This window comes from Pongo pygmaeus, chromosome 6, assembly GCF_028885625.2.
Source record: "Pongo pygmaeus isolate AG05252 chromosome 6, NHGRI_mPonPyg2-v2.0_pri, whole genome shotgun sequence".
NCBI lineage: Eukaryota > Metazoa > Chordata > Mammalia > Primates > Hominidae > Pongo > Pongo pygmaeus.
The window spans coordinates 128,256,737-128,279,882 of NC_072379.2; the positions used below are offsets into that span (position 1 = coordinate 128,256,737).

Here is a 23,146-nt window from a genome sequence, read left to right on the forward strand (position 1 = left end):
TTTTTCCCCTCCTTTCCTGCTTTCATCCCTCCCTCTGGCATAAGGTGAGCTACCCCTCTTTTAACAGTCTCTTTCCCTCCCTTGCCTTAATGCCTGTTGGAATTAGGCAGTTCTCTCTCAAATGGAAAAGGAGGATTACCTAAAAAACCCTGGTTCCAGACAAGGTAGGAAAGTTAAGGGTAGAATCTACTAAGGTACCACAATTGGGGTGGGCAGATTACAAAACTAATCCATTACAAAATGAATTGTATATTGGTGTTTAATTATTAAGAGGAGGTAAACACCAGGGAGCCACTTAACTATGTTCTGGTTGTTGGAGAAAGATACTTGTTTCTTGGGGAAAATTGTATAACTTATATATAAGTGGTTAATCTCGCTCTAATATTTTTCTGTCTTAAAGAAACTTGAATTCAGTGTCTAACCAGTAAGCAAGATTTTAGAACCCTATGTTCTAAGTGGAGAAAGCCTTGTACAACCTAGTCTTCTTTAGTATTAAAAGATAGCATGAACTTGTCCCAGGAAGGAGGGATTACTGTAAATAGAAAACACTATAGAGAAGACAGCTTAGCTCAGATAAACTGGTTTGAGATGATAATGCAACTAGATAGCTATATGGTTTATTCACCTTGATCCTACAATCTAGAGAATAAGAGTGACTGGCCCCCTCTAGTGGTGTGTGTACATGGTGTGTGTGCATATGCACCCACATGTGCATGTACGCAGGTGTGTGGTTGTGTTGGGGTTGTGTTGAACATCTGAAACACGGCTTATCTATTCTTCTTTAAAGGGGACACTGGAAAAGTTAGCGACTCAGGGTGACCTTTGAAAAGTTCCATTATTATTCCTTTTCCTGGATGGGCTTCTAAAAAAGAATAAAGACATGTGACTGTTTTGAACAAGGTTGGTGAAACAGAAGCCAGAGTTTGCAGCCTGACTGCTGTCCACCTCCCCAGCTTTCCACCTTCCCTCTTCCCAGCTCTTTTTGCCCTTAAAAATCATTTTAACTTTAGACTTGGTTTATGTTTACCATATTTAGTGAGTATTCAACCAAGTATAGACAGTGAAGATAGAATAGGCTACTTCAGATATATTGATTCAGCACTTGATTGAGTGCCTAGGATTTGTGCCTGCGGATATAAGGGTGAATAAGAATCACAGCTCCTCCCTTTATAAGCCTATAGTTTATAGAGAATACAGGTAAGTAGACAGATAGTTACATTCATTGTGGTAAGTGCTGTGCTAGGAGAAATGCAATACATGAAAGTTCATATACGTCCTATGGGAGTACATAGAAAGGGCACTTTATCTTTTTGGAATAAATTGCTAGTTGAGCAAAATAATCGTCTTTGTCATTTTTTTTAGTTCATGATGAACTTCTTATCCGATGAGTTTTCCTATTGTTGAAAACAATTTGCAAGCCCTAACGCACTTTGCAGGCTTTATTTGTTGTTATAGCTATGAAAATGCTATGAATCCCCCTAAAAGGCAATGTGAAGCTGTTTCAATTTGGCATTGGTCCCCTTGTCGCAATACTCAAGTGACTCATTAGTTACCTCTAACTGCAGGAAGTGGAGCCGTTCCTGCTTTCATTCTGGTGTACTGTATGTTCTGCCCATCAAGGAACCATCTTTTTATCATTAAAGGTAGAGTCACTTGTCAGACCTTTGATCATTTTCATTAGACCTTCCTCTATGCCACCTTGGATCCAGAATAGGCAATTATACAAACAGAGAAAACAAAAAAGTTATTAGTTGAATAAATTGTACGAGCTTTTTTCCCCCAAACAAGTATAGCTTACAAGTGACCTTTGATTTGTAGAGTATTATGAAGTATCAGCTGGAACCTCCAACAATAGGAGAAAGATAAAATTGTAAGAAAATCATTATCAAATAATCATCTAAAATGCAACGTCCAGAGTATGATATGAGGCTTATACATATTCATTCAATTAATCTGCTCCTTCTACATCTATTATAGTTAATGATCAATCTTACTGCTTTTAGGTATTTTATAATATCAAATATTAAAAAATAATGTTTACTTACTAGCCAGGCGCGGTGGCTCACGCCTGTAATCCCAGCACTTTGGGAGGCCGAGGCGGGCGGATCATGAGGTCAAGAGATCGAGACCATCCTGGCCAACATGGTGAAACCCCGTCTCTACTAAAAATACAAAAATTAGCTGGGCATGGTGGCACACACCTGTACTCCCAGCTACCCGGGAGGCTGAGGCAGGAGAATTGCTTGAACCCAGGAGGTGGAGGTTGCAGTGAGCCAAGATCAAGCCACTGCACTCCAGCCTGGCTACAGAGTGAGACTCCATCTAAAAAAAAAAAAAAATTTACTTACTAGTACTGGAAAGCTAACTAATATATTTTAAAAAGCTTTAACAAATTAGAGTGGCTACCTGCAAGAGTTACAAGAGCATTGAACCATAGGGGTTGGGTAGGGAGTAGATTTATTGAATTTCCTGCTATGTTTCAATTTACACACATTGTCTCATTGAACCCTCTCTAAAACCTGTGAGGTAAGTACTTTTATCTCTGTTGTATTTATGGAAAAATGAGACTCACTAAAGCATCTTGAGCAACATCACACAGCTAATGAGCGGCATAGCCAGAATTTAAATGCAATTTCAGAATGTTCATTCTTAATGAAAAGCCTTTTTAAAAATTATTAAATCATACCATTTCCTGAGATTCTTGAAATCTGAATGCAAGTGATTTTGCCTTCCTGTACCTTGCAATTTTCTCATCTAGATATATGGAGCTTACAAATATGATAATCTCAAATATTCTTTCCAGTTTTACTTTTCAGTGAAACTGTATAAAACATTTCTGAATATGACTCAATTTTCTAAAAATTTAACCAGAATATCCCATTCTCTATTTGTGGGGAGTGGGGTGTCACAATTTTATTGTAAAAAGCATATAGTCAAAGAGTAGCCAGGCACACTGGCTCATGCCTATAATCCCAGCACTTTGGGAGGCCAAGGTGGGTGGATCACTTGAGGTCAGGAGTTCGAGACCAGCCTGGCCAACATGGTGAAACCCCGTCTCTACTAAAAATACAAAAATTAGCAGGTCATGGTGGTGTGTGCCTGTAATCCCAGCTACCAGGAGGCTGAGGCATGAGAATCACTTGAACCCAGGAGGTGGAGGTTGCAGTGAGCCGAGATCGTGCCACCGCACTGCAGCCTGGGTGACAGAGTAAAAGTCCATCTCAAAAAAAAAAAAAAAAAAAGTGTATCAAAGATAGTAGGTAAAGAATGAGACATTGCCAGACACAGTGACACATGCTTGTAGTCCCAGCTATGTGAGGCTGAGGTGAGAGGATTGCTTGAACCCAGGAGTTCAAGGCCAGCCTGGGCAATATGGAAAGACCCCATCTCTGTTTTAAAAAAAAAGAAGAATGAAAAAATATTCTTCTCTTCAAAGAGTCTTAATATTCCAAACATAGGTTGATACAATCAGATCAACTGTTAAAGGAAGGTGAAAGCCTATAATACAAGCCTTGAATTGCTGTCTCAAAATGGAGGTTCTTTTTCTTTATATAACCAGGTTTCTTTTTCTTAGCAGATCCAGTTTGCTGACCAGAAGCAAGAATTCAACAAACGTCCCACCAAAATTGGACGTCGCTCTTTGTCTCGTTCCATTTCTCAGTCATCTACTGACAGCTACAGCTCAGGTGAGTACTGAACTGCTGTGGACCCAGCTGTTGAGGCTAATAAGTACGATCTCAATGGGACCTCCTGTCTATCCAAGGCTAATTAAGCATGACCAAGACTGTGCTTTGAATAAATACTTCAAGTCAAAATTTAGACTAAAATTCTGGGTGGAATCTTTGGATTTCTCTTGGTGATTCAGAGTGGAGCTTAATAGAAGCCTACTCTTCCAATAGAGGCAGAAGAGGGTGATTAAGGACATTGAATTCTTTAATCTACTCAGAAGGGTGGGAATGTGTCATTGATGATCTTTCCTGAACAGTATGTGTATATACTTGTGGGTTTTTTTTTTTATCCTTTGAAAATAAAAAAGAAATTCTTCATCCCTCCATCTGGTACTTGCAAATTAACAGGGAAACCTCAATTGCCCCAAGAAGTAATGACACACTGTAGCTAGTTCAAGCAAGTGAGCCCTTTGCCTTCTCTCATAAGCTGTGACATTGGACTTCTTGTTACTCCTCCCATCCTTTGCACTGGCATTAATTCAAATACATGTGCCCTGGGACTGAGTTATCATTTAATGCCAGGTGAGCTGTTACTGTGTAGGACCCCTTGAAGGCATCGGCTAGTATGCTAAACGCTGCCTAGTATGAGTCTGATTTAATATGGAGTTAGTTTATTTTGCTCTTGTGTTGGGATGTGGTAGGGAGCTGAGTGCTTGCCCTAGTTACCTCTTCGCATTATAAATAGTTAATATTCTTTAGAAAATTTTTATCATGACCTGAAATTTTATTTGTTCTTTGTACAAATAGGAAAGTAATATTTGTTATATAAAGTTGAAAAACAGTTGTTTGGGAAGCTGTAGCTTTTAGGCTGGGTAGATTATTTATATACTTTTTACATTTCTCTTTTTACTTTCCCCCCACAGTAACAGTGAATGATGTAAAGCATATGATATCACTTCCTATGGGTTTTTATCTAAAGATACAGAATCTTGTACTACCTTTTTTGTGGGGTAGCACAAGATTTGAGACAGGGTCTCACTCTGTCACCCAGGCAGGAGTGCAAGTGGCATGGTCATAGCTCACTGCAGCCTTGACCTCACGGACTCAAGTGATCCTCCCACCTCTGTCTCCTGAGTAGCTGAGACCACAGGCACCCACCACCATGCCTGCCTAAATTTAAAATTATTTGTAGAGATGGAATCTCGCCATGTTGCCCAGGCTGATCTTGAACTTCTGAGCTCAAATGATTCTCCTCAGCCTCCCAAAGTTCTGGGATTACAGGCTGAGCCACCGCGCCTGGCCAGGAAACCTATCTTATTCTGCTGAAATAAGCAGTGTTGAAAATTCACCAACTGGTTAATGTAACTCTGGAAACCATAATAATTGTGAAAAATGTGAATTGTAAAATAGTTTGTAACATTTCAAGCTGTGGGTTTGTGCATGTTATCTAAAGATTGATACTAAATAATAATAATATCAAATTTTAACTCCAGCTCAGTCTCTCCCCTACACACTAGATATACATATCCAACTATATTCCTTCAGAGGAAACCAATACCTGCCTTCCCACCCAATCCCCATAGGCAGGGAGGGTACTTTAAAAAATATCTATTTACCTGAAAGAGATTAATTGATGCTCTTGGATTCTAAGTGAGCACACAGTGGCTTGGCATAGCTCGTTGGTGAATGATATGGACTGGTATCATCGTGGTAAACTTGGACCTTTTAGATTAAACTATATGAAATTACCATTTTTATAAGTCAAAAATTGTCTACCTAATGTATCTGTTTAATGATATTAAGTTCAGGCACAGGAAGTCAAAACATCCTGGAGATGAAAAAGAACTTAAAGATCTCATTCGGCTTCCCTCTAATTGCTGACCTCTTTGGGACATAGGGTGCTACTTACTATACATAGTTATTTATCTCCTGATAAGTTCTTATATAATCCCTGGAATTTAAAGATTTTATTTAAAATTTGCTGGCTTTGGTTGCCTGATTTAGGGGTATTCCACTGTCCTGGTTACCCTCATCCGGATCTATTTCAGATTGGGTATCATTTTAAAAACATTATGCCTATCAACATAATATTCTCAGTGGTCTGAACTAATCTACAGGAAGTGTTAGTTCCGTAAACTCAGTGCTTTTAAAATGAAACCCAAAATGTTTGCTGCTTTAGCAGCTGCATCACATGCACTGTTGCCTTGTTTTGTTTTTTGTTTCTTTCTTTTTCTTTTCCCCTTTGAGTGAATGGTTGTCAAGCCCTTTTAAACAGACTCTGACTAGAAATGCCTACTATCCTGATTATTGGACTAGGAGTTAGGAGAGACCTAGTTTCTAGTCTTTGATCCATGTTTGATTTGTTGTGTGATGCTGGAAAACTCTTGCACCTGGCATCTTCGTAACACAGACAATGGAAAGTTATATCCAATGATAGAAAAAGAGCTTCATGTGCATCGAATGAAAAGCCAAGAGTAATGGAACTGACTCACAACTCTCTAAATATGACAAGACATATATGCAAATGTGTGTCAATAAGAACTTGGGGCCCATTTTCAGCATACATTATAATTTAAATGACTAGGCTGGGCACAGTGGCTCATGCCTGTAATTCCAGCAATTTGGGAGGCCAAGACAGGCAGGTCACCTGAGGTCAGGCATTCAAGACCAGCCTTGCTAACACGGTGAAACTCCGTCTCCACAAAAAATGTAAAAATTAGTCAGCTATGGTGGCGCAAACCTGTAATCCCAGCTACTCCGGAGTCTGAGGCATGAGAATCGCTTGAACCCAGGAGACAGAGGTTGCAGTGAGCCAAGATTGTGCCACTGCACTCCAGCCTGGGCAATAGAGCGAGACTTTTTTTTATTTAATAAAAAATAATAATTTTAGGCAGGGCGTGTTGCCTCATGCCTATAATCCCAGCACTTTGGGAGGCTGAGGCGAGCGAATCACCTGAGGCCGGGGGTTCGAGACCAGCCTGACCAACATGAGAAACCCCATCTGTACTAAACATACAAAAATTAGCCAGGCGTGGTGGCACATGCCTGTAATCCCAGCTACTCGGGAGGCTGAGGCAGGAGAATTGCTTGAACCCAGGAGGCAGAGGTTGCGGTAAGCCAAGATCGTGCCATTGCACTCCGGCCTGGGCAACAAGAGTGAAACTATGTTTCAAAAAAAATTAATAATTTAAATGACTATAGAAATTAACACTGGAAAGCCCCAAAGACTGATCCTTGGACCTCTTCCCTTCTCAGTTTATGCTTTCTCCCTAGATGAACTCATTTATCTCATAGGTTTAAATATCATGTATTGGTGTTTGATTCTCATATTTTATCCCAGCTCAAATCTCTCTCCTATATACTAGATTCATATATACAACTGCCTGCTCAGTCCTTTCACTTGAATGTTTTATAGATATCTCTTTTTATTTTATTCTATTTTTTTTTTTAAGAGACAGGGTCTTGCTTTGTTGTCCAGGCTGGAGTGTAGTGGCACAATCATGGCTCACTGTAGCCTCGAATTCTTGGGCTCAGGCAGTCCTCCCACCTCAGCCTCCCCAGTAACTAGGACTACAGATGTGTACCAACACATCCGGCTAATTTTTAAAAATTTTTTGTAGAGATAGGGGTCTCACTTTGTTGCCTAGGCTGGTCTCAAACTCATGGCCTCAAGCAATCCTCCTCCCAAAGTGCTGGGATTACAGGCATGAGCCATGGCACTCAGCCCACAGACATCTCAAACCTCCCATGTATTAAAAACTGAACTCCTCAGTTCCAACCTTACCCGCCTTCAGTCTATTCTCAACACTACAGCCAAATGTATTCTTTTAAAATAAGTCATGTCATATCATTTCACTGCCTAAAACCTTCCAGTGGCTTCCCAATCTCACTCTTAGGTAAAGCCTAAAGTTCTTAACAATGGCCTACATTTCTGTTCACCTCTCTACTTCCCCAAACCTCTCCCCTCCCCGAGATGTTCATTTCACTCTGGCCTTACTAGCCTCCTACTGTTATTTTGAAACATGCCATGCACTCTCCTGCTTCGAGACCTTTGTACCTGTTCCCTCTGCCTGGATGCTCTTTTTCCAGATACATGCATGGCTGGCTACCTTACCTCCTTCAGTTCTTCACCAAAAATTATCGGCTTCTCACTGAATCCTATCCTGGCTACTCTTTTAAATTGTACCCAACATGGTGACTATAGGTATAACAATGTGTTGTATTCTAGAAAATTGCTAGGACAGCAGATTTTAAGTGTTCTCACCACAAAGAAAATGATAGGGATATGAGGTAATGCATATGTTAATTATCTCTGTTGATCCATTCCACAATGTGTACATATCTCAAAACATCATGTTATACACATAAATATGTACAATTTTTGTCAATTAAAAATTAATTCATTAGAAATAAATACAGAACTCCACCCAACATTCTCTATCAAATTTTACTCCTTTATTTTTCTTCATAGCACTTATCATATAACATATATATGTTGCTAATATGTTTTGGTCTTTTCCCTTCTATTTAAATGCAGGATCCATGAGAACAGAGATTTTTTTTTTTTTCTGTTTTACATTGCTCTATTCCCAGCACTTAGAACTGTGTTTGACACAGAAGAGGTACTTAATGAATAAATATTGGTGAAAGGTGTTCAGAGACGTTATACTTTTATACCCTTGTTGAGGTCTCCAATATACTCAGTATGTATGAACGACAAAAGCAGGTTTATGAGATTTCAGAAAAAGATACTTTCCTGTCCAAAGTGCTTGTTTTGCTGAAGATACTCAGAGGCTTACGTAGGCTGTAGCCTCGTCTCCCTTCCTAAGGATCCTAGTACTAAGTTTTGCCATGCTTTCATTTAGGAACCTCTGCCAGCTTTTCTCAACCAGGGATCCTCATCTGAATCACAGAACACAGAAAATGATTTTATAGACTTTTCTTAATTTTCCAAAAGGTGATACATAACTAGTACCTTTCCAGATGCGTAGGAGAGAAGTTAATTCATTATGTACAATGGATGCTTCAAGGCGTTAGGACTTAATTCTAGCAGAACCCAGGTTGAAAAACACTGCATTAATCCATGAAACTATTTTATAAGAAGCAAACTTCTAAAAAACTCTTCCCCTAAGGAAAAAAACCTCATAAAAACAAATGAACAGAAGAGACTTTTTTTTTAATCAGACCATTCTCAGTGATATATTTCTGAATAAGCTGTTTTTGCAATGAGTTACTTGGTTAAGGATGAGGAAAGAAGACAGAAGTCCCTTCTTCACGATTGGTTCTTTTTTTCCCCAAACTCTACAATTCTTATAAAGTTTGAGATATTTTCAGATGTTTCCGAACAACAAAGTTTTGTTTGTTTGTATTTGGGATGCTAGCATAGCTTTTTACACATTTCCAGAGTGTTACTCATCAGTGAAGTCTGCTATAACCCGACACACAGGTCCCTACTGTTATTTCCATTACCAAATGAATAGGTTAGGCCCAAGAGGAATTGCCTGACATAAAATAGTCTAATAGGACTAATTCAGTCAGGGTTCTGACTGCTGCTTCTCCTAGCAGTAACCCACAGTATCACAGCTGCTGAGAGGTAAAGCTTAATCAGGCTTGAATCATAAAACGTGTATACATGTTCTGTGAGATAGATTGTGGATTCTTAATTCATCATGTTGTATTTTGATTTTGGAAAATAATGAAACAAGATAACATCCCATAGTAAAGTTATATTGTACTTCATACTACTGTTATATTGTACTTCATACTACTTTTCTACGTAGAAACTGAACCCTTTTGGTTATCATCTCATTTATTCGTAAGATTTTTCTGGTGGTAGTTGAGGGAAAGAGAGAGCATAAGGAAAGAGGGAATCTGTTACAGTTTACAGTTGGATAAATTGAAAGTCGGTCACTTAACCACTTAGGGTTGAAGCTAGATCTAGGATCTCACGACTACTTTAGTAGGTTATTGGTTGTTCTTGTTTATTTAAATTATGACTCTGGGCTTTAGAGTATGCTGACAATTACAAATATTTTAGAAACTGTTCAAATGTGTTTGTACATATGTGTTGGGATTCTCTAAATTTTCCTAGGAACAGTCCTTAATACTATCTCAACTGTCATCATGAGTTTGTTAATCTGTGGCAGAAATGAGTACGGATTCAGTAAATTTATTTATTCATTTATTTATAATTCATTCATTTATAATTCAGCAATAACCTTTCCACTGTGTTTGCAGAACTAATAATATATTCTCTTGGTCTGGATCTGTCAGCCATGTCGTATCTACATAGTAGTACAATCTAGACAACTGATATTTTTGGTTCTTACCTGATAGCAGGTCTGTATAAAGGGCTCTTTGAGGCCGGGCATGGTGGCTCAAGCCTGTAATCCCAGCACTTCAGGAGGTCAAGGTGGGTGGATCACCTGAGGTCAGGAGTTCAAGACCAGCCTTCCCAGCATGGCGAAACCCCGTCTCTACTAAAAAGGCAAAAATTAGCCAGGCACCGTGGTGGGCGCCTGTAATCCCAGCTACTAAGGAGGCTGAGGCAGGATAATTGCTTGAGCCCAGGAGGTGGAGGTTGCAGTGAGCTGAGATCATGCTACTGTGCTCTAGCCTAGGTGACAGAGTAAGACCCTGTCTCAAAAAAAAAAAAAAAAAAAAAAAAGGGCTCTTTGAAAACAAATACATTTTGGCTCAAAGAAAAACATTGGTTGAATTAACTGTAACTACTTGACTACTGTTAAGAAAGTAAAATACTGTTTTTTCCAGGTTTTAGAATAGGGAAGTGGTGTAAAGATTTTTTTTCTTTGAGTTGGGGGGAGGAATGGTAAAGCCAGAAATTGGAATGCTTCTCTTAAGGGGAAATTTTCAAATTTTGTTTTGCTTTTTGGTTTTCTTCTGACTCATTCTTAGAAACTAAAGAGGCATAGGAAGGGCGATCTCTTCTGGGTAGAGTTAGGACTCCAGTCTCAACCTCTCAAATCACTGCCAGCCAACCACCTGCTGTTTGGGTAGATTAGTAGGAGATGATGGAGGTATAAAAAAAGATAAACTGCTAAATGATAATGTATGTATATCATTCTTTTCCCATTCAAAATCTTAAAGCTGAGTAAGAACCCTTAAAGATGTTATATCTGGAACTGAATTTAAAATATGTGCTAAAGTGGGTAATATCAGGTATCATTTATTGAGTGCTTAATTACTGTATGCCAAGCATTGCAGTAAGCACTTTACATACATTATTTTACTTAATCTGCTTAACAACTTGACTCTGACAAGTCATGTTCTCCTATTATATAGTCTTATGACATCCTGATTTCTGCTTTATAGCACACATTACAAATGTATTTTTTTAAAGCTCTAAATAATTAATTTTGTAACTAGTTATTTCTTTTTTGACTCACTGACTAGACTGAAAACTCCATGAAGATAAGGACCATCTATATCTGTCCTGTATTTCCAGCACCTAGGCTATGCATAGTACATAATAGATGCATAATTAAAATTTGAATAAACAACTGAGTGTGTGAATGACTGAATACGTGAATAAATCAACAACTCTTTCAAACGTATCAGCTCCACTTTATACACCCAAAAACAGAGACTGAGACTTAAACCAAAGACTGACTCCAGAACCCATGACCACTATATTTAAGTGGCCATTGGGAAGCATAAAAATCATCATGAGTGAAAAAGGATTTGAGATTTCAGGATATTCTGAATACGAACACTTTCTTCAAAAGTAATTTTCCATAAATCTGGATCAGGATTAGAGATGGCTATTATCTATTTATCTCTCAGGTGGTAGAAGCATTGTTCCCCTAAGCCTCTAATTTATTAGGTATTTCTGAATATTGATTAGTAAAACAGATGACTTCCCAGAAAGCTGTGTCTGGGTTCTGTTGCCAAAAGTACTTTGAGCTTTCACTCACCCTAGGAGAGGGAACCACAAATTTTGTACAGATTAGCTCCTTTCAAGAACAAAAGTCTCTTTGGGGATTTACTAATTCCCTCACCTCCCCTGGTGCCCATGTTCATTCCTGTTGCCTCGTGTTAGGACTTTGCTCCAGCTCTAAAAGAGATTCTCAAGCCCCTGCTGCCCAAATGGTTTGTAGTGCCATGCCTGATTAACTGGGCAAGGTCAGACTTGCCTTTTACAGCCCTCCCAGAGATAGACCCTTTGCTAAGAAATCTCAGAAATGCCTTAATTCTCTGCATATAAGTAGATCAGAGCATCGTAGACCGTAGGCACTCTGAGCTTTCACAGTTTTCTACCCTTAAAAGTGATGGCAGTACTTATTCCATTGAGAGATACAAAGCGTTTTCTAGAGAGTGTTTCTTAACCCCCCAAAAAACTTGGGGGTTAAGAACTATCTTCAGAAGCTCAAACACAAATCAGGGAAGGACACTGCTTCAAATAATCTAGCAAATGGTTAGTAACTACAGAATCCTATGAAGACTAAAAAGACTCCAGCTAAGCATGTGAATAGTAGTAGCAGCAGCTGCCTGTTAGCCACGATAAAAAGTTTTAGACCTTTCACACTCTAGTATATGTTGCTAAATGGATTAGTTATCAGAGCATTTTATTGTACCAAAGGAGGATTTATTCACTTCTTTGGGAGTCTAAAATGCCTAACGCCGGACCTACTGAGGCCAGCAAGAAGGGAGAGCACATTGAATACTTCATTGTCAATGTCTAATTGGGTCTGCAGGCACAATTCAGCCTCATCAGAGTCCGTCTTAGAAAGCTCTGTTAGGTCAGACAAATACTTTTTGTGTGGTTCTTAATTACTTTCCCATGGATTCCTTGTTTTCTAGGTCTTATCTGTTCAGTAATTATACTAAAACACAAATTATATCAAGTATTTAAGCAGCACACAGAGCAGAGTAGCTAGAATCCCAAAAACCCATATGTTAATGACCATGACCTTGCATTAGGAACGTTAACCTAATGCTACCGTGGTGTAACCTTTCCTTTTTGCATATTCAAGGACCTCTGCATGTTCTGAGGATAAAGTTAGCCCTACATTTCAAGTTAAGGCTATCCAGGAAGAATGTCTTTGGCAATCTCTTTCAGCTTCCGTCTTCTGGCATGTGTATAGCATGTAGGTACTTAACAAAGGTAAAAAATTTATATGGCGCTAGGTGGCTAGAGAAGCTTCATTCGCTCCATGGTTTGGAATTTTAGAGGAAGCATTTCTTTTTCCCTGAGTGTTTTTTATTCTGTCATTCCAGCGGCTTCATATACAGATAGCTCTGATGATGAGACATCACCCAGGGACAAGCAGCAAAAGAACTCTAAGGGAAGCAGTGACTTCTGTGTTAAGAACATCAAACAGGCAGAGTTTGGACGAAGAGAAATTGAAATTGCTGAACAAGGTAAAGAAAACAAGCACCTTTTCCTTCTTAACCTGCCTGTGTTTTTTTGTCCATATTAATCCCTTTTTATGTCTGGGGTCTGGTAGCTTGTGAAATTTCTATGTGATAAGAATACTTACAACAAAAGAAATATGAGTTCAGGAAACACTGGGGAAATCTGGCAAGTCTAGAAGGAACCCTATATTTAAAAAAAAAAAAAAAAGGTAGAGACTGGATAAGGACTGAAATATAGAGAATCAGAACCCTGGAGCATTTGTCTCCAAAAGCCCTTTGTGAAGGAAAATACAGGTTTAATGTCTTGATCCCTGGAGAAACCTAATCTAACCTGATCAGGGGAAGGATCTTAACTCAAGAAAATAAGTTTTTCTGTTTGTTCTTTTATCTCTTATTCCCTCTTCTTTAATATTGCTGTATTTATTGGGCCTTTTCAGAAATGCCTGCATTGATGGCTTTGAGGAAGAGAGCTCAAGGAGAAAAGCCTTTGGCTGGAGCCAAAATCGTGGGTTGCACACACATCACTGCTCAGACTGCTGTGAGTTCTTTTCTTTTCTCCTTTTAATAACAATAGTTAATAATAGCCACGAGCTACTGAACGCTTACAACATGCCAAGCACCGAGTTAAGAGCTTAACAAGTATTAGCTCATTAATCCTTATAATGGCCATATAAAGCAGGTATTCTTGTTTCCATTTTATAAACGAAGAAGCTGAGGCTCAGAGGGCTTAAGATATTTGTTTAAGGTTATACAGCTAGAAATCACAGAGTCAAGATTTTAACTTCATTATACAGTAGTCCCCCTGCCTTGTCTGTGGGGGATAAGTTTCAAGACCCCTAGTGGACACCTGAAACTTCAGACAGTACTGAACCCTATATATACTATGTTTTTTCCTATACATATATACCTATAATCAAGTTTAAGTTATGCAATTGGCCCTGCATATCCACCAGTTCTGCTTCCTGAGGATTTGGCCAACTGCAGATCAAAAATACTCAGGAAATAAAATAATACAACAATACAAAATAACAGATAAGAAATATAACAACTATTTACATAGCATTTGCACTGTATTGGGTATTATAAATAACCTAGAGATGCTTTAAAATATACAGAAGGATGTGCACAGATTATATGCAAACACTGCATCATTTTGTATAAGGGACTTGAGCATCCTCAGATTTTGGTATCCATGGGAGTCCTGGAATAAATCCCCTGAGGATACTGAGAGACAGCTATAAATTCAGCACAGTAAGAAATGAACAACAGTAACTCAAAATAAAAGACAGCAATTACAACAACAGACTGTAATAAAAGTTATGTCACATAAAGGAATTTATCACAGTACATAGCAGAAAGTCCAAAGGGAAGGCAGACTTCAGATGCAGGATCTCAGGGCTCCAGCTTCACCTCTCTGATTCTCTTGGAGCTGCCTCCTCAGTATGCTTACTTCACCCTCAAGCTGATAGCAAGATGCTTACAACTATTCTAGTCATCACAAACTGACATGAAAAGGAAGAAGGACCATTTCTTCCTTGCTCAAGAGAAGTCCCTTCAGGATACTCCATCGTGTCTCATTGGGCAGAACTGGATCATGTATCTGTGCTCCACCAGTCCTACCCAAGGGGTGTGGAATTACCATGATTTGCTTACACCAGTGATTCCTACCTTACTCTCATGAGTTTTAATGTCCCCTTTTTATTAAAAAACTTTTTTTTTGCAGTGTCCCTGAATTACCCTGAAATGAAATTCAGATATAACATGTCTAGGTACATATAATCTTTAAAAAAAAAAAATAAAATCTTAACTGAAATATGAAGGAGGAATAAAAGAAAGTACAATACTTAATGTGTATTTCAATATGTAAATACTTGAGGACAACTATAGTAGGACAATCAGATATTTGTACTATTTCACAGTATTATTTGAAATAGTATTATTTGAAGACAGAAATAAATGTGTTATTGATTCCAGAGCATCAGAGCAGCATTGCCATGATTTTCTGAAATAGTAAACAACTTTTTGTAAACTTCTAAACAACAAGAACAACAAAAAGTATGAGTTTTCTCTTCATTTACATAGCTGTTACATTCCTGGAAAAACTGTTGTTTTGTATTAAAACTACAAAACTACTTTTTGCTAATTTGTAAAGTGGAATTAGGTTCTAAACTCAGATCATTGTAGATAGGTTTTTCACCCATGTGAACTTTCATTGGGACATTTGAAAATTGTACCAGCTGCAACACAGTTTTTTGTTGAGACACTTTCAAAATGTCCAGATTCCTGGTCCTGCCCACTAAATGCCAATAGCACTCCCCTTCCAATTATTGTGGCAACCAAAAATGCCCCCACAATTTTCTAGATCTCCTCTTTTATCACCAGAGATGCAATATATATGGAGTTGCTAACCATAATGAGACCACTATCGGGAAATTGTTATATTGAGCAATGGTCTGGAATCTTTTATGGGGATTCATAAGATCTGGGTCATCTGTGTGGCTAGATCAGCTTTCCAAAGATTGTCTCTCCCAAAGCACAACACTTATGTGGTCACATTCCTGATTAAGAACATTAGAGATTCCTCAAGGTACAGACAGCTTCTATTGGCATCTTCACTATGAAACTTTTCTGGGTTACATGTTCTCTGAGGACAAGAGTACCCTGACTGCCCAAAATTAATATAATAAATTGAAAAGCTATCTGTTTTGGAGCTACAGACTAATGAATCAAGACAGAAACACTCTTGAGTCTTTTTTGGCCTGCTCAGTCAGCGACATGAGACTTCAGTGTGGTAGCTTAAAATAGTAAGTGCTTCTCTACTGTCTCATGTTGCTGAATTACATCTAGTTTGTTTTTTACCCTTAGGCTCACTGAGCATTACCACCCTTCATGGTTCCCTTTCTATTTTTTTCCTGAATGGATTAATCACAATTAGCTTACCAATTTTAATATTAATTTATTTTTTCACCCCAAATTTTTTTCCTTTAAAAAAATAACGACAAAGAAATTATGCTTTGTTTGCCAACCTAATACTGTTTCACCCTTGTCTTAGTTCATTTGGGCTGCTATAACAAAATACCTTAGACTGGGTAATTAATAAACAATAGATATTTATTGTTCACAGTTCTGGAGGCTGGGAAGTCCAAGATCAAGGCGCCAGCAGATTCAGTGTCTGGTGAGCGCCTGTTCCTTATAGATGGTGCTTTCTATGTGCCCTCACATGGCCAAAGGGGCAAGCAAGCTTCCTCAGGCTTGTTTTATAAGTACACTAATCCCATTTGTGAGGGCAGAAATCTCATGTCTAATCACCTTCCAATCACTTCCATAATCACCTTTTAATACCATCACCTAGGGGATTAGTTTTTAACATATGACTCTGGGGGAGGAGAACATACATTCAGACCATAGCAATCCCCAAATACCTTAGTGTATATTTTCTACAAACAAGGACATTTTCCTGTACTACCAGTATAACCATCAGAAGTAGAAAATTAACATTGATTCATTATTACCATCCAATCCTTAGATCCCACTGGAGTTTCACTTGTTGTTCTGATAGTATTTTTCTAACAAAAGAATCCAGTCCATGGTTATATGTCACATTTAATTGTCATGTCTTTTTAATCTTCATTAGTACAGAACAGTTTCTCAGTCTTTCTTTGATTTTCATGACCTTGACACTTTTGAAGATTACAGATGAATTATTTTGTAGAATTTCCTCAATTTGGATTTTTCTGATGCTTCATCATTATGAGATTCAGGCTATACATCTATGGTGGGAATTCAGGGAAGTGATATATCCTATCAGGTGGCACATGATTTCAGTTTGTCCCAGAACTGATGATATTCACTTTAATCCCTTGATTGAGGTGGTGTCTGCCAGGATTTTCCTCTGTAAAAGTTTTTTTCCCAGTTTATAATTAATATGTTTTTTAGGCTGGGTGCAGTGGCTCACGCCTGTAATCCCAGCACTTTGGGAGGTCAAGGCTGGCAGATCACTTGAACCCGGGAGTTCAAGACTAGCCTAGGCAACATGGTAAAACCCCATCTCTACAAAAAAATACAAAAGTTAGCCAGGTGTGGTGGCGTGTGCCTGTAGTTCCAGCTACTTGGGAGGCTAAGGTGGGAGGATTGATTGAGCCCGAAAGGTAGAGATTGCAGTGAGCAGTGAGCTGAGATTGCACTGCACTCCAGCCTGGGTGACAGAGTGAGACCCTGTCTCAAAAATAAATAAAAATAGAATTAATATGTTTATGTGAGATAGTACTATGAAACTGTAAATATCTCATTCTTTATCTTATTTTGATTTATTCATTATTTTTATTTGTATGGAATCATTGTTTCCTATTTTATTTAATAGGTTATAATCCATTACTATCATTACTTATTTACATGATCATCTTGTTCCCAATTTGACCAGGGAGAGCCTCTTCAGTGTGGCTTCTGTGACTTCTTTTGTCTTTTGACATATCCCTTTCATTCTTTGAATATTTCCTTGCTTTTGGTACAAGATCACCTAAGCTCATCTTGAACATTCCATGCCCTACTCTTGGAACCAGCCATTTCTCCCAGAATGCCTGGTTCCTTTTAGTGGATCTGGGCACTAATGTGCTCTTTGCTTTTGGAATGTCATTGTTCCCAGATCCTGGTTTTCCCCTCTCCATACATGTAACTGGAGTTCCAGAAGGCAAAGAGGGAAAGAATCCATAGATTCCCATAGACCCCATAGATTTTGAGCACTCTGTTGTGATTTTTTTCTGCCAGTCTTTTTCTTTTTGTATTTCAGTTCAGTAATATCTTTTTTTGTTGTTGTTTTGTTTTGTTGAGTAGGGTCTCACTGTGTCACCCAGGCTGGAGTGCAGTGGTACAGTCATTGCAGGCTCAAACTCCTGGGCTCAAGCAATCCTCCTGCCCCAGCCTCCCAAGTAACTGGGACTACAGGCATATACCACTATGCCCGGCTAATTTTTTTAAATTTTTTGTAGAGATGAGATCTTGCTATGATGCTCAGGCTGGTCTCAAACTCCTGGCCTCAAGCGATCTCCTGCCTCAGCCTTTCAAAGCGCTAGGGTTACAGGCATGAGCCACTGTGCCTGGCTCAGTTCAGTAATTTTTATTGGTCTATCTTCAGGTTCACTGATTCTGTCCTTGGATGTGCCCGGTCTGATGATAAACCTGTTGAAGGAACTTTTAATCTGACTTTTTTTTTTTTTCTGGCGTTTGTATTTGACTTTTTTTTTTTTGAGACAGAGTTTTGCTCTTGTTGCCCAGGCTGGAGTGCAGTGGTGCAATCTTGGCTCACCACAACCTCCACCTCCTGTGTTCAAGCGATTCTCCTGCCTCAGCCTCCCAAATAACTGGGATTACAGGCATGTGCCACCAAGCGGCTAATTTTGTATTTTTAGTAGAGATGGGGTTTCTCCATGTTGGTCAGGCTGGTCTCAAACTCCCGACCGCAGGTGATCTGCCCACCTTGGCCTCCCAGAGTGCTGGCCTTTACAGGCCTGAGCCACTGCGCCCGGCCTGTATTTTACTTTTTATTGTTTCCATCTCTGCTGAAATTTTCTATCTATTCATAGATGTTTTCTGTCTTTCTCAACTAGATCCTTTAACATAAACATATTAGTCCAGCCTGGGCAATATAGCAAGATCCTCTGTATAAAAAAAATAAATAACATAAACATATTAATCATAGTTATTTTAAATCTCCTGTCTGATCAAACATGTGGCTCATCTGAGAGCCTGCCTCTGTTGTTTACTTATTTCCTGACAGTGGTTTTTTTTTTTTTTACTTTTTATATGTCCTGACATTTTTAATTGAGTGGTAGTATATTAGTTTTCATTATAGTCATGAATTGGGCTGAATTTAGAGTTTGTTGTATACCAACAAAGGCTTCAAATTCCTCCAGCAGTGGACTGCTATAACCTTGTGATTTGAGGTTACCAAAGGACATTCCTCAGTGCTTCTACTTTACCCTCAGCCTTCAGCTACTTCTGCACATGTGTGCCACAGAAGTGTCCTCTTTTCAAGTACCTGCCTCATATGCTGCACTAGACTGCTGCTCCTTGTTTCCTGGGGCTAAGCACACGGTGAGGGCAAGTGGGGTTCTTGGATCTCTGGTGCAGTCTCAAGTCTTAGGCAGACCTCTGTGAGGGGCAGGGCTTTCTCAATATTCCTGCCTCTCCTATCTGTAGCAGCCAAACTTTGCCTTGAATCTGTGGTGGGTCTTGGGCAAGACGTATTTTCCTGCCCTTCCTGGAGAGCTGGAGAGGTAGCAGATCCTTACTTTGTATCAGTGAACTGTCCTGGGCCCAAGAGGTTTTCCTGTGCCTCTCCCAGAGGCAGAGTTTTTGCTTCTGCCTTTCTCCAGAAACAGTGGATCTTTGCCTAGTCCCTAATGGCAGGCCCAATTCCTGCTCTTCCTACAGCTCGAGGCTTTGGTTCCTATGAGAGAAGAGTGTAGGGAAGTGCCCAGGTTTCATGTCTGTTTCTGAGCACAGCCAGTCAGCTCCCTGCCCGAGTCTTTCTTTTGAGCACTGGGTGGAAGCCTCTGGAAAACAGCCTGCATGTGAATGGGAAATCTACTTGTGCCTGGAGCTTCAAAAACTTCCACACTGACACACTTTCCCACACCCAGCCTTTCGTAATTGTTCAAAAGTTTAGCTGATATTTTCTTATCCTCATCTGTGGCAGCCGTTTCTTCCTCCCATGCGCTGCCACAGGTGAAACCGTCTCCCCTCTCTCTTTAAAAGGATTTGTCACTCTTTGGAGGGCAGTTCACTTCTGTGCTTTACCGCCTCAAATCTTTGATGGGCTCAAGAAGAGTTTGGCTTTGTAGATTACCCAGTTTTGGGGGTTTGTGTGTGTTTGTGTGTTTATTTGTTTGTTTGTTTGTTTTGTTCTGTTTTGAGATGGAGTCTTGCTCTGTCGCCCAAGCTGGAGTGCAGTGGCGCAATCTCAGCTCACTGCAAGCTCCACCTTCCAGGTTCACACCATTCTCCTGGCTCAGCCTCCTGAGTAGCTGGGACTACAGGCGCCCGCCACCACACCCGGCTAATTTTTTTTTGTATTTTTAGTAGAGATGGGGTTTCACCGTGTTAGCCAGGATGGTCTCGATCTCCTGAACTCGTGATCTGCCTGCCTCGGCCTCCCAAAGTGCTGGGATTACAGGCGTGAGCCACCGCGCCCCTCCATTTGTTTGTTTTTGAGACAGAGCTTTGCTCTTGTTGCCCAGGCTGGAGTGCAATGATGCAATCTCAGCTCACTGCAACCTTCGCCTCACCGTTTCAAGCCATTGTCCTGCCTCAGCCTCCCGAGTAGCTGGGATTACAGGCATGCACCACCATGCCCGGCTAATTTTTCTGTATTTTTAGTAGAGATAGGGTTTCACCATGTTGGCCAGGCTGGTCTCAAACTCCTGACCTCAGGTGATCCGCCTGCCTCAGCCTCCCAAAGTGGGATTACAGTCATGAGCCACCGTGCCTGGCCGTGTGTTTGGTTTTTTGGAGACAGGGTCTCGCTCTGTTGTCCAGGCTGGAGTGCAGTGGCACAGTCACGACTCACTACAACCTTCATCTCCCAGGCTCAAGCAGTCCTCCCACCTCAGCCTTCCTAGTAGCTACCCAGCTTTTTCCTGTCGTTAAGGTGGGAGCTTCTCTTGTAGCTTTGTATATTCTAAGCAGAAGCAGAACTGTAAATCTGTTTTTTCAGAAAAGTTTTGGCTCTGAAGTCCTTGGTTTATTAAATCTTATGGGGAAGCTTAATTTAAATTGGTAAAAACATAGAGTCAGCTGGAGCCTCCCTCTTCCCATGGCTTCCCCCAATACTTGCCTTCTTAGAATACTGAAGAGGTTCTGTAGAGCCCAATTTGAAAATCATTGGCTTAAGTCATTCCTGTTGTATTTTCTGATTGTAAAATATATAAACTTTATCTCCTTGACTAGTTGTTTGGCCCAGGCTTGCTCATACCCTGCTTTGTCTTTAATACAGGTGCTTATGGAGACTCTGGGTGCTCTGGGGGCCCAGTGCCGATGGGCTGCCTGCAACATCTATTCCACTCTCAATGAAGTGGCTGCTGCTCTAGCAGAAAGTGGTAAGAGCTTGTTCTCTGTGCCTTTGGCTAAAGTAAGTCTATTTGGAGACTTACTTTATGTTTCAGCGTGAATCTTTAAAGAAGGTTGACAATAAAAGAACTATCTTGGAAGAAATGGATCTCGATTCTTCATGAATTTGCTCTTTTTCTGGCCTCCGCTTGTCAAATATGATCTAGTTAACTTTGCTGTTTTACAGTTGACAAATATCTACCTATGTCTAATATTCTATTGTTAGGTAATGCTTTGTTTTAACTCACTAATTCACTAATAGCAGAGCACTAGTGAACACTACTCACTGAGGTAACATGGATTAAAGGAGAAAATGCTTCAGCCATAGTTTTGTGACTCTGTTGGTTTTCCAGCAAGTAATTTGCCCTGACTTAATGTTTGGTGTTTCTGCTTCAGGAGTAAAGAAGACTTGACCTGGCAGATTAATATTTGATCACAGTATCCACTGGTACTTGATGGACAAAAGAAATAGAGAAATTTGGACTTTGCCAGCCTCTTGCCTTTACTCTTTGGCAGTACAGCTAGCACTCTCAGCATTTCATTTGTTCTTTCATTTTAATTTACTTATTTATGAGATTTTATGGCTGTATATATGATAGAAAAATATTTAATACTTTATAATACAAATATTAAATGTGTACCCCAGTGAATTGTACATACGCATTCATTTCTTTTCCTTTTTTTTTTTTTTAAGTAGAAACAGGGTCTTGCTCTGTCACCCATGCTGGAGTGCAGTAGTGCAATCGTGTTTCACTGCATCCTTCAATTCCTGGGAACAGGTGATCCTCCCACCTCAGTCTTCTGAGTACCTAGGACTTCAGGCACATGCCACCATGCCCAGCTAATTTAAAAAAATTTTTTGAAGACACAGGGTCTTGCTGTGTTGCTCAGGCTGGTCTCAAACAGCCGTCCTCAAGTGATCCTCCCGCCTCATCCTCCCAAAGTGCTGGGATTACAGGTGTGAGCCACTATGCCCAGCCCATTTCTTTTTTTTTGTTTTTTTAATTTAATTTAATTTTTATTTTTTATTTTTATTTTATTTTTATTTTTATTTTTATTTTTTGAGATGAAGTCTCGCTCTGTCGCCCAGGCTGGAGTGCAATGGTGTGATCTCGGCTCACTGTAACCTCCACCTCCCGTGTTCAAGCGATTCTCCTGCCTCAGCCTCCTGAGTAGCTGGGATTACAGCTGCCCTCCACTACACCCGGCTAATTTTTTTTTTTTTATTATACTTTAAGTTTTAGGGTACATGTACACAACGTTGAGGTTAGTTACATATGTATATATGTGCCATGTTGGTGTGCTGCACCCATTAACTGGTCATTTAACATTAGGTATACCTCCTAATGCTATCCCTCCCCCCTCCCCCCACCCCACAACAGTCCCCAGAGTGTGATGTTCCCCTTCCTGTGTCCATGTGTTCTCATTGTTCAATTCCCAACTATGAGTGAGAACATGCGGTATTTGGCTTTTTGTCCTTGCAATAGTTTGCTGAGAATGATGGTTTCCAGCTTCATCCATGTCCCTACAAAGGACATGAACTCATCATTTTTTATGGCTGCATAGTATTCCATGGTGTATGTGTGCCACATTTTCTTAATCCAGTCTATCATTGTTGGACATTTGGGTTGGTTCCAAGTCTTTACTATTGTGAATAGTGCCGCAATAAACATATGTGTACACCTGGCTAATTTTTGTATTTTTAGTAGAGACGGGGTTTCACCATGTTAGTCAGGCTGGTCTCGAACTCCTGACCTCAGGTGATCTGCCTGCCTCGGCCTCCCAAAGTGCTGGGATTACAGGCGTGAGCCACCGCACCCGGCCGCCCCATATATATTTTTTTAAACAAATGCTTACTGACCTACTCTAAGAGCTGTAAGGGCAAATGAGACAATGTCCTTAACCTCAGAATCTTATATTTTGGTGAGATAATACACATATATAAATAATGATACAAGGACATATATAATAAATGCCATGACAGATTATAAATCCATATT

The 23,146-nt window shown here is 39.7% G+C and overlaps 1 protein-coding gene across 5 annotated transcripts in view; it reads left to right on the forward strand.

Annotated features, from left to right (window-relative positions):
• AHCYL2 (adenosylhomocysteinase like 2) overlaps window positions 1-23,146 on the forward strand; it is a 206,001-nt gene that overhangs the window by 152,059 nt on the left and 30,796 nt on the right. For 3 of the 5 annotated variants that reach the window (XM_063668449.1, XM_054497246.2, XM_054497242.2), the window contains 4 exons: window positions 3,575-3,686; window positions 12,906-13,049; window positions 13,481-13,581; window positions 21,034-21,136. In XM_063668449.1, coding sequence (XP_063524519.1) covers window positions 3,575-3,686; window positions 12,906-13,049; window positions 13,481-13,581; window positions 21,034-21,136 — 460 coding nt within the window. The remainder of the gene's footprint in view (window positions 1-3,574; window positions 3,687-12,905; window positions 13,050-13,480; window positions 13,582-21,033; window positions 21,137-23,146) is intronic. The other 2 variants (XM_054497243.2, XM_054497247.2) reach the window with 1 other exon arrangement.